A 12,563-nucleotide genomic window follows, 5' to 3' on the forward strand; every position below is an offset into this window, starting at 1 on the left:
ACAGGATCAGTCATTTAAGGACCACACGTAGCACCAGGAATGCCTTTCCAATAAGGCAACCTCTGAGTGGCCCGAGCCCTTTCTACAAGACTCCTTCAGTTCTATCCTGAACCCACCCTGCTCTCTCCTTCCCACCCTTCTTCCCAGAGGCTTCATTTTTCTTCAGAGCAAAAGACTTGTGCACCTAATACATTCACAAATCCTGAATCACTTTCTTATTTTCTACTTTAGCATTCTTGCATTATCTAAAACCAGTATCATAATAACACTTTTTTTAAGGAAATGTCACCATATGTATCTGTTAAGCCTGAAAATTTCTCGAGTTTAGCAGTTCAGAATTTTTTTAAAAAATCAATATCTTGCCGAAGCAAGTTTGCCTATTAACATCCTGAACCTCAGAGCTACTCTTAATAGAATTCCCAGTTAACACGCTCAGTAAACATCGACTCTCAATTCCTTCTTTTGGTGCTTCTCCTTCAAATTCCAGTTCTTCTCACTTTCCAAAATATGTTTTTGGCATAAAATAGGATAATTTTTTGCCTCCTGGGTTTATTATTCAGAAACTGTACAGATCTTACATGTGTGTGAATTGCCCGTACGATTCAGATTTCTACCTGTGAAGAAAAAAGAAATGTTCTGTCTTAGTAACCCATGACCTTTACATTTCCATGTATGGAAAAGTTGAATCCCTCTTTATTTTTACAATGCCAGTGGTTTGCTTACACTCTGTTTTTCAAAGATTTCAGAAATCTGAAAATAATATAGAATAAAATGAAAGTGTCTGGGTTTTCAAGCGCCCCCAGGAAACATTGCTTTAACTTTATCTTCATAATAGAAAACCCAGCTTCCCTGAGACCAGGTGTGTGTGGGTGCACGCAGAGCATGCTGCTCGGCTTCGAGGTTGTGGATGGCTGACTTTGCGTATCAGGGTTTTCTTTCTGTTCCTTCTGCATGACTTGGGATACTGTTGGTGGGCGGGCTGTTCCCAATTGCTCTGTTACGGTTATTGGTTGTACTGTATTAATGCAACTGTTTTTAGCTATTGAACGAAAATGACAAAAGGCAACCAGAGGCACCCCAGTTTTCCTTCTGTACCATTCTGGAATAACCCCTTAACCTTCATATCACATTATTTTTCCTCTCCAAATACTAATCAATCTACAAAGCCCTTTCTCAAGTTGCTGGTAATAGCTGTTATTCACAAGAGAGAGTATTGGGAATTCCCTGGTGGTCCAATGGTTAGGGCTCCATGCTTCCACTGCAGGGGACACAGGTTCGATCCCTGGTTGGGGAACTAAGATCCTGCAAGCCAAGTGGCATGGCCAAAAAAAAAAAAAAAAAAAGAAAGAAAGAGAAAAAAGAAGAGAGAGTATCAAACATGCAAAAGTATTTTCCCAAAGTAAATGAACAAAAGATGTTTTGGGTTTAACTCAAAGTTTATTTGTGCTGGGAGAAAATGAATGACACTTAGCCAGGCTTCCAGCTTGTTCCTAGTGTGTATAATGCAATAGAATCAGGAACTAAGTATCACAAATGGTGGTGGGACGTGGGGATGTGGGAGAAATGGTGGTTTGTAGACCCAAAGTATTTCATGATTGTCTGATACCGAACAAAATATATGCCTACAACATCTGTTTTCACATTTTATTTCATGATAATGGAAATAGCACAGGTCAGCTCAGTGTATTGAGGGATATGTGAAAGGAAAGTTTGTGTTGGGAGAAAAAAAAAATTCTGCAAGTCAGGAAGCTTGGTATTGGTCCCTTTTCTTTTAATTCAGCTTATTAAAAATCCAGAAAATAATGGCGCTTTCTCCCTTCAGTTTGTTTACCAAGCCTGGATTACTGACCCTAAAACAGCACTCCGACAGAGGCGCAAAGAGAAAAAAACATCTGCAAGAGAAGAACAGAAAAGAAGGAGAAAAGGATCTGGGGACGGTGAGTGATGAATGTGGCAACACCCCTGCTTCTGTGACCTTGAACACAAATGAGGAACCGCAAAGGACAAGCTTGGGAGGAATGAAATTCTTGACTTGTAAAGAGTGCAAGGAGTTTTACTTACCCTTAATTACTCAGGTCTTGGAATAAAGTAAAACATGAATTTAAGTTAAGGTGCATTTTATAAAGTGAGAAGAGAGAGAGAAGCAAAATAAACCTAAAGAAAGTAGAAGGAAAATAGTAATTTTTAGGTGGATATTAAGTCATAGAAATTAAATATAAGACACAACCTGATTATTAAGTGAAAAGCTGTTCTTGGAAAAAACTAATGATAAAGATGAACCTATGGAAATTTGATCAAGAAAAAAAGGGAAAGCACAATTAAAGAGTAGTCAGGAACCAAAATGGAACATAACCACCAGTGCCATATTCAACATTATACTGAGTCATTTGAAAACATATGATAGGAACACATCTCTAAGGGGGGAAAAGAATTCCAAACGACAATAAAACACACCAAAAGCAAAGTTAAAGAGCAAGTGGGGCAATCAGGAAAAGTATTTTCATTATATATCAGACTAAAGACTAGTGTTCTGGATATATTAAGAACTTCTAAAAATCAGTAAAAGAAAAATTCAACCCAGTGAATGAACGGATGTGAAAAACAATTCAAGATCAGAAAATAGAAATGGCCAAAAGGAGCTCAATGTCACTCGTAGTACAAGAAACACAAACTAAATATTTTGACATACTGTTGTTTTAACCTATTGGATTGGCAAGAACCTAAACATTTGATAATATCACTGTTTGGAGCTAGTGGGAGCATACATATTTGTGGTGTTCTAAAGCAGAATATCCACTTTGAAGAGCAGGTGTCAGTATCCATGAAAAGTTTAAATGTGTGTCTCCTACCAGAGATCTGTCCCACCTCCAGGCGTATGGCTTAACTTGAATCAATATTTGCACATGAGCACAAGCACACGTGTCTAAGAATATTCATCAAACATTATTTATAACTAACAAAAATTTGGAAACGTCCTAAATGCCCACATAAAGAAGAAAAATCAAGTAAATTATGTTACCAATGTATTATGGCATACGATTTAGTAATTTAAAAAATGAGATGGGCTACTTTGAACTGACTTGGAGAACAATTCCTGACATATTGTTAAATGAAAAGCATTATGTTGCAAACTGGCATGCACATTATGAAACCATTTATGAAACAAAGGAAACCAAAGTGCCTCCAGACAAAATTTTGCATTTTTAATGGGTACATATAGTCATGTATAAATGCCAGAGGAAAATCAGGAAGAATACTTAGCAAGTTAATTACAGTAGTGACTTCTGGCAGAGGTGGGGAGAGACTGAGATTAAGGGGTAGGATTAAAGGGAACTTTAGGCTTGTTATATTTTAGTTCTTTACAAAGAAAATGTATATATAGATTCTTTGTGAAATTAAAAATGTATTCAAAAAAGAAAAGAAAAGGAAAACATAATTTCTAATGGAACTGTAATTGCAAAGCCGTTCTCCTGTTTGACCATTCTGGTCCCTGCTACCTCCTGGTAGCTTTTATTTTAGTTTAGTTTATTGGTTTACAAAAGGCAAAATTAAGACACAGGCAATGTAGCAAGTCAAGCAATAAAGAAGTGGATGCACAGTCTGGCCTTGAAAGCTACCCTAAGGCACCAAATCCTTGCATTGGTTGTGCTCTCTTCCACCCCTTTCCTGTGATGTACAGGCAGTGTTTCCTTTGTTTCAAAAATGAGTCCATGCCGTGCAATTCTCCTGTACGTTCATTAGCAATGTATCATGAACACTTCTCCAATTAAGTATTTATAAAACTATATCATCCTTTTTTAATAGCTACAAAATATTCTATAATATGGATATGCATAAATTATCCAACTCTTCCATCACTAATGGACGTAAGGTTTGCTCCCAGATTTTGCCACAATTAAGAATGCTATCATAGATATCCTTGCACAGAAGTTCACATATAGTCGTGTGTGTGTGTATTTAAATGCATGGCAAAAAGTCAGGAAGAACACACACTTTCCACAAAATAGATGATCAAAAGTGGGATTTCTGGGTTAAAGTGGGTGCTTTTTTACTTTAATAAATATTGTCCCAAAAGATTTTAGAAATTTACACTCCTATGTATAAGGTGCAGGAGTGTCTATTCCCCTGTAGCCTTATCCCATAGGTTATTATTACTCTTTTTATTGTGTGTCTTTCTCAAGAATGACAAAGAGCTTTTATTTTCATTTGAATTTTCCTAACTAATGAGATTGAACATTTTTTATTTCATATTTTCTTGGTATTTTTTACTTTCAAATCTAAGATTTAAAATTTTTATCATGTTCCATACTATCATTCTATTGGGTTGTTTGTCTTTATTAATTTAGGAAATATTTATATGTTAGGGATATTATCCTTTTTTATGTGTTACAAGTATCTTTTTTCCAATCCAATGCTTATCTTTTGATTTAGTTTATGGTATATGTTTTCTAAGCAATGTTTAATTTTTTTGTAATGTCAAATAGGTCCAAATTTCTTTTTGCAATTTCTATGTTTTCATCTTGTTTAAGGAAGTGTTCCCCCCCAATTTTATGCAAATGTTTTCTTATATTTCCTCTTAATTTTATTTACCTTTTGAATTTTTTATTATTCTGTGAAGTAGAGATCTATTATGCTAAACCTGTTTGGTAATGTCTTCCTTTTTCCATTGAAGTTAAATGCTCCTTTTCTCAATATTAAGCTCCCATTTGTGGTATGGCTCTTAGGTATGTTTCTGGACTCTGTATTCTGATCCACTATCCTACTGTCTAGATCTGGGCCACTGTCCTATATTTTTGAGTCCAGTAGCTAGAGTTAGTTTTAATAACTAACAGAAATAAATGTTTATTTCTTTAATAAATATTTACTCAACACCTTCTTGATACAAGGGATCATCCCTTCTTTGTTGGCAGATGAAACAAGTAGCATCTGTCCTTCCAAAGTGCCAGCTGCCTTTGTGCTTTCCGTGCAATAACTCACTCACCCCTCACTCCCTGCCCTACGCTTGGGGATGTGAGGTCCCAAAGAGTGAAGGAACCTGCCCTGGTCACAGCCAGCCAGTGAGTGGTGGGTCTGGAATTCATAGCAGGTGTCCTGGCTCCAGACCCCTCCACCTTAACCAGTAGGGAACACAAATATAGGGGGAAAAAATCCCTGTTGACATAGAAACTGCAAGGTTTCATTTAAAAAATAAGCATACATAGAATAGTGTGGGACCAGAGGACAAAAGGTGACTTATGACCCAGAGTGCAAAGGAATTCAGTACTTCGTGCAAAAGATAGTCTTTGACCAGAGCCTGGCAGAAGAAAGCAAGTTTGTATATGAAAACTAAAGAGCAGGTCAGCTTAGCTAGTAAAGACGGGATGTGAAACAGCAGCAGAAAAGAGCACAGTAGAAAATAAGGTTGGGAAGATTAACTGGAGTCAGGTTGTGAATCGTCTTTGATAGAGTTACCAGATAAAATACATGAACCCCGGTTCTAGTTGAATTTTTTAGAAAAACAACAAATAATCTTTAAACTTCAGTATAATTTGGACATACTGCATGGGATTTACTTACACTAAAAAATGATGTGTTATTTATCTTAAATTCAAATTTAACCGGGTGTCCTATATTCTCATTTGCTAGATCAGACAACCTCAGCCTTAAAAGAAGAGGCTAAGAAATAAAATGAAACTCTGTGATGTCATTTTAAGGGTGACCCACTAAAATTTATAACATTACCCCAAGGTGTTCAAAATTGCAACTTCATGGCGTGTAACAGGAGTCAGCACACTTTTTCTGTAAAGGGCCAGATGGTAAATATTGTAAGCTTTGCAGGCTGTAAACTCCTGCTGCAACTCAACCCTGCCATCTTGGGATGAGAGCAGCCTTGGACGGTATGTCCACAAATGGGTGTAGCTGTGTGCCAGTACAATTTGAATTTCATGTAATTTTCATATGCACAAAATATTATTGTTCTTCAGACTTTTTTCAACTTTTAAAAATAGTTGAACTCACAGGCCATTTAACAACAGGAAGCGGGAAAGATTTGGCCAGAGGACTGTAGTTTACCCACCCCCAGTTCCATGATTCTCATTCTGGAGTGGAGTGAAGAGAATCTGAAAGCTCAGAATTCTTACGACTTTTCCCCAGGAGCTCTTCAAATCGGCAGAATGTCCTAGATTTCATTATAAAATTCCTTTGAATCCAGAAGAGTAGTGTTGGCATTAATTTACCCTAAAAGCATGTAACCCGTGTTTCTTGAACAATCTTGGCAGGTCCTGTGGAGTGGGAAGACCGGGAGGATGAACCAATCAAGAAGAAATCTGATGGACCAGGTAACAAAATAAAGGCGCCCATCGGCGGGGCGGTGGGGAGAGATTGGAACTTGTTTCTTGCCCAGATAGTACGTAATGGAAGGCTGCCTGAAAACAATGAATTAAATCCTGTTTGCTGGACTGTGACTTAATAATCAGTGACCCTTGAAATCTCATCTCTAGTGAAATTGCAAAGGGACTCCAAAAAGTAGACCTGACCTTTACACTGTGGGATGAAATGTTGGATTAGAGTCTGCTTGTAAATTCCTTTATCCAAGTACCTATGAAAGGGAGTTTGGAGAGCAACTTGTAAATGTCCCAGGGAAGCCATCAGAGTAGAGGCTCAAAAAATATTGGCAATTAATTTTAAGTACATGGAAAAGGAGTGAAGTGAGAAGTAAGTAACTGCGGAACTGAGCGGGCCTCCAGGCTTGGGCCAACCTCCTCGTCTTAGGGAAGAAAACCAAACCCCACTGCGTTTGCTCAGGACTCCACACAGTGGGGGACAGAACCTAACTCCTAGCCCGGTCACGGTGCCGTTTGGGCTTCACGGAGCCCACGATTGGGAGGAAGATTTCTCCATCAGGAAAAAGGCGAAACAAAAGCCTCCAAATGCAATGAACCCAGATGCCTCCTGGCTCCACAGACGCTGCTTCCTCTCTCACGGTGCTGGCATTCCTGTAAGCATCACTTAGCAGCAGGCAAGGTTTTCAGGCTCTTTTGCTCTGGACACAAATACATCCAAGGATGCCATCTGCTGACACAAAATGAGGCTTCCTGAGTGCTCTCCAAGCCCTCGGAGACACAGTCCTTGAACCTGGCCTCCACATCCAGGTAATCGGCTCATATGTCTATGGGACCACATACCCCATTATTGCTGCAAGCTTTTTCACGCTTTGGATGGCACAGCTCCTTTGCCAGGCACTTTTCCATGAGCTTTACACGCATTGACTTGTTCAACCCCCTCAAAACCCTCTTCCGCATTTAACCAAGAAGAAACTGAGGCAGAGAAAAATCAGCCAACTTCTCCAAATCTATACAGCCACTCAGGGGTAGGGTTGGGATTTGGATCCAAGGACTCAGAATCCAGAGTCTGTGCTCTTAACAACTATGCCCTCCGGCCGCTATGGTTAAAAAATAAACAAGAATAAGAATTCTAATTTCCCATGTGAGTCTATGATCACCCCAGTGGGTAAAGTGCATGTTATGTTACACAGGGCTCCAACATAGTCAGGAACACCATAAGCAAAACCGCAAAACAATTAGGCTTATCTGCACAGCTTCCAACAAAATAATTGTGAATATATGAAAAAAAATATGTCGTCAAAAATATTAAGATGGTGCTAAAGTTTATCAAGTTTAGTCCTTCAGCCTCCAGGGGTCGAACTTGCCCTTGATGTCTACACGAAGAGGCTGTGGGCAGTCAGTATCTGCCAGGTGGGGCTCTCTTGGCCAGTTCCTCTGGGCCTTTCTGACCCGGAGGCTCAAGGCCCCTTCTCACTACATGGTTCCCCCAGCTCCTTTTCCAGAGTCCCAGCTGGCAGCTCCAAGGTTCCTGTGACCTCAGTAGGTAGCACCGTCTACCACTTCCTTGTGTCTCCCTGACCCACCTGGACCATGTGTGGAGCCCACACTCTAGCTAAGCTTCCCTTGGATGGTTTTCCTTTGAAAAGAGCAAAATTTCACCTGAGAGAAGTTCTGCCTTTCTCCTAGACCACCCAAATGCACAAATAATTTTTTTCCATGACGAAGTCAAACTCTGGTTCACGTTTCAGTCTCTAAAGTAGAGAGAGGACAGTGACCAGGAGTGGGGCCATACACCTGGGCTAAAGGTTGCAAGACTCTACTACTTCTGGGCTAAATCCCACCTGCCACCTGTTCTTCTGTGGCTTGTTAGCTAAGGATGACTTTTACCATGTTTCATGGCTGGAAAACAATCAAAAGAAGAAGAGTACTTAATGACATATGAGAATTATGGGATTCAAGTGTCAGTGTCCGTCATTGAAGTTTGGTAACCCAGGCTTGACCATTGATAAACAATCCACCCACTGTCTACAGCTGCTTTCACACCAGCACAGCCGAAATGGCCAGAGACAGCAAGGCTGCAAAGCTGGAAATGTGTACTGTACGGCCCCATCCAGAAAATGACCCCCCCGCACAGAAAAGCTTATGTCAGTGAATTTTGTCTTTTTCTACCTGCTGTATTAGTGACCTTAAACTACAGCCATTCCAGACTATCATCATTAATCATAAATTCATTACGATCTTACTATGACACTTGAATCTGATTTCCTTTTTCTGGTGAGAGGAAGAGTGAAAGATACAGGTTGTTTTTCTTATTGAGAGTGTTGTTGGTGGTGCTTTGATTTTTTTTTTTAAACAGTAAGTCAATTCTTAATTCATTGTCCTGTTCACTAAGTATTCCCTTTATTGCAGTCAGTGTTTGAAATAGCTAATAAAACTAATTTTTTAAAAAACCAAAGTAAAAAAATGTACACATGGATGGTGATTTGGTGATGTGTCTTGAAGTGTTCCTTGTATACCAGTTGAAAAAGCACTGATTTACAGGGAGCAATGAGTAAGACAGACAATTAATATGGGATCTTCCCTCTTTTATTTTGATTCTGACCTAAAATAAGTTATGTCACAGCCGTGACCCAGAGCTCACATTGAATTCCGGGGGTGCCGGAGAGGCACGACATCAGGGACACGGTGGGACCCTGAGTGGAGCTTGTCACACGCGGCCTCCCGGGCGGGTCCCCAGTCACAGCTGAGATGAGAAAGGCAGCCCAGGGTCATCAGGAATCTCGGGGCTCCTGTGGTTTGGAGAGGACTGACCCCCCCCAACCCCCGGGGAAAATTTTCTAGTTAGCACAGCTCGATGTCATTAAATACATATGGACAAGATAAGTCAGTGGTTTAGATAGACTCTTAGTGTGTGGACTGAATTCCCTACAAAATACCTTTAAGGTGGTTTAACTGCAATCCAGCTGCAGTGAGAAGCATCAGAGTCTTCTGAACTAACAGAATTGTTTCCCACGACAACTGTTACTTAAGAAAAGAAGAAACATACAGGAAAAGCGTTAAAGGACCCAGTTACCTGGATAGATAGATACAGACTGTTTCTGTCCCTGTGTCAGTAACAAATATCATTGAGCACAATCTCTACTTTTAATCAAACCTGTTAACTGCATACAGACCTATTCTGACTGATGCTTTGACCCAAGGTTAAAAACTCTACCCGCGGGCTTCCCTGGTGGCGCAGTGGTTGAGAATCTGCCTGCTAATGCAGGGGACACGGGTTCGAGCCCTGATCTGGGAGGATCCCACATGCCGCGGAGCAACTAGGCCCGTGAGCCACAACTACTGAGCCTGCGCGTCTGGAGCCTGTGCTCCGCAACAAGAGAGGCCGCGATAGTGAGAGGCCTGCGCACCGCGATGAAGAGTGGCCCCCGCTCGCCGCAACTAGAGAAAGCCCTCACACAGAGACGAAGACCCAACACAGCAAAAATAAATTAATTAATTAATAAACTCCTATGCCCAACACCTTCAAAAAAAAAAAACATTAATTCCCTGGAATTTATTTTAAAAACTCTATCCGCGTTTGGTTTTGGTGCTTCCGCAGCAGGTGTGGAAAGCTCCGCCCATGGCTTCCTAGCCTGCGGTCCCCCCACGCCCCTGTCACTCCGTGTTGGGGACGAGGGCAAAACCAGGGCTGCCTTTGGTAAAATACCACACACAGCACTGCGGCTGAGGGCACGATGTCCCTTTAAATCGTGTTATCTTCTTCCTCCTAGATAATATCATCAAGAGGATATTTAATATTCTGAAGTTCACCTGGGTCTTGTTTCTGGCGACCGTGGACAGTTTCACAACGTGGCTGAACTCCATCTCCAGGGAGCACATCGACATCTCCACCGTCTTGAGGATCGAGAGGTGCATGCTGACCAGAGAGATTAAAAAGGTAGCACTGCTGGCATGATTCTGAAAGTCAGTATCCAGAGCCCCAAGTAGGATCAGACAAAATCCGTTCTCTCTAGACAATCTTTACATAACCCCTTTGCTTTTTTGTATATTTAAGTCTGTTCCACGCCCAGAATGAAAATAATCAGACGCCACACACACACTCACACAGTCCCAGGATCTCGGCCAGTGGGTCCTTTCTGTCCCCTCCCATCACCACCGTTCGCAGCTGCACAGGCTCTGTCGTGTCTCATAAAGGAGCATGTTGTATAGTCTGGCAAGTTTGATGTGAAACTTCTCATAGGGAAAATAAGGATACATGCAGAGCCACAAAATACAGCCATAGATGATTTATAGATTACATTTGAAAATAATAGTTCATTGCTGGAAAAGTTACTCTGACTTAGCAAAATTATCTACATATAAGAAGGGATTTCTTTTTCAATATTTTAATTTTATTTTTGGAGTTGTAAGTGACATATAACATATTAATTTCAGGTTTACAACATAATAATTTGGTATTTGTATATATTGTGAAATGATCACCACTGAAAGTCTACTTAGCATCCATCATCACACCTTGTTACAAATTTTTTTCTTGTGATGAGGACTTTGAAGATCTATTCTCTTAGTAACTTTCCAATGTGCAATACCGTATTGTTAACTATAGTCCCCATGCTGTACATTGCATCCCCAGGATTTATTTATTTTATAACAGAAAGTTTGTACATTTGACCATCTTCACCCATAAACGAGAATGGGTTTCTTGTTCGGCATGACCCAGTAACATCGGGCACCATTAATTCAATGAGTTAATGTCGATCCCCAGCTTGACCAGCTTGGCTTTTCATCCTATTCAAGATGTGCATGATGGTGGAGGGTTGTCCATATTGAGCAGTGCCAGGCAGCTGCACAGGCCAGTGCTTCGTGAGGACTGTGACAATGTCTCCTTCTCTGCAGGGCAACGTCCCGACCCGGGAGAGCATCCACATGTACTATCAGAACCACATCATGAACCTTTCCAGAGAGTCGGGACTGGACACCATTGATGACCGTCCTGGCGCCACCGCAGGTATACAGGCAGCCCACAGGATGGACAGCTTAGATTCCCACGACAGCATCTCCAGGTACGTCACGTGCTCCACAATGGTGTTGCTTTTGACAAAGGTAACAGAGGTGAGAAATGATGGGTGAGGTGTAGATTAATCAGAATCATGCAGGGTGCCCAGCCATTCCGGGCTGTCTCTGTGGCCACAGCCAAGCAGAGCATTGCCTGTCCCTGGAACAGGCAGATAGAAGCAGGAATCAATAATAACTATTAGCAGGACCTGTATGATTCACAGCCACAGGACTGGGATTTCCAAACTGGAGTCAAGTCAGATGGATGAGCCTTCTGCATCACAAAATGACTAATTGTATCAAGAGCTGCCTCTTTAATGCCTTTAAAATGCTGCTCCAGAAAGAATCTTCTGTTCTAGAATCTTCTACCATCTATTGTCATCCTTGATCTTTTCCTTTCAGAAACGTTACTTTATGGTTCGTAATTTTAGAAATTTGAGAAGTGGTTCTGTCTGCCCCCATCTTCCACATTGTGTGGTCACAGCCCTGCTTCACACAGGCACCTGCGCTGACCCTTCATCTGGGGCTGCACTAAACACTGTGCATGGGTTTCTTCACTTTATCCTTAAAAGACCCTTCGAGGTGTACTGTTATCATCCCCATTTGACAGAGACATGAGCCTCTTCTGAAATTTCATGAGGCTATAGACTATTTGCCAAAGGGGAAAACCACACATAACTACAAATTTTTTATGTAGAACTTCAGGGGTTTCACGGGCCTCCAGAATGTTATATGTGAGCCTGGCTTAAGAATAATGGTTCCAGAACCAAACTCTGAACCAAATGAATCAAAGAGAAAATTAGAAAGTGAACTGAAAATCAGTTGTTCATAAAATAAACATACACGATTCCTTATTCCTGAAAGTTACTTATTAGTAACTTTCAGCTGCGTAACCACTGAGAATGTGGTCAATTAAGAAAGTAATTAAATACTGTAAATCACAACTTTAGGAGGTTGAAGAAGAAAAAGAAAATAAAGACTGGCCAAAATACAGTCAAGTAACTGCCTTTAAACCTGATCCAAGATGACAAACAAAGCTGCACCCATAGTCAAAAACTGTGAGGCAGGAGATATTTAAATCCATCGATTGCTTTTTAACAAACACTGTCAAAGTATCCCAAACATTTTTAAATGGTCAATCCGTCAATACATTTACTAGTAGAAAGCCAATACCTTTAAAATTAT

At 40.7% G+C, this 12,563-nt stretch overlaps 1 protein-coding gene across 4 annotated transcripts in view; it reads left to right on the forward strand.

Annotated features, from left to right (window-relative positions):
• Nucleotides 1-12,563, forward strand: part of PIEZO2 (piezo type mechanosensitive ion channel component 2) — a gene marked incomplete at its 5' end in the record, with an annotated part of 353,117 nt that overhangs the window by 307,368 nt on the left and 33,186 nt on the right. For all 4 annotated transcript variants that reach the window (XM_081252827.1, XM_081252829.1, XM_081252828.1 and 1 more), the window contains 4 exons: nucleotides 1,823-1,937; nucleotides 6,258-6,317; nucleotides 10,094-10,260; nucleotides 11,220-11,386. In XM_081252827.1, the coding sequence (XP_081108953.1) occupies nucleotides 1,823-1,937; nucleotides 6,258-6,317; nucleotides 10,094-10,260; nucleotides 11,220-11,386 (509 nt within the window). The remainder of the gene's footprint in view (nucleotides 1-1,822; nucleotides 1,938-6,257; nucleotides 6,318-10,093; nucleotides 10,261-11,219; nucleotides 11,387-12,563) is intronic.

Source organism: Mesoplodon bidens (genome assembly GCF_964165515.1).
Source record: "Mesoplodon bidens genome assembly, chromosome: 13".
Taxonomy (NCBI): Eukaryota; Metazoa; Chordata; class Mammalia; order Artiodactyla; family Ziphiidae; genus Mesoplodon; species Mesoplodon bidens.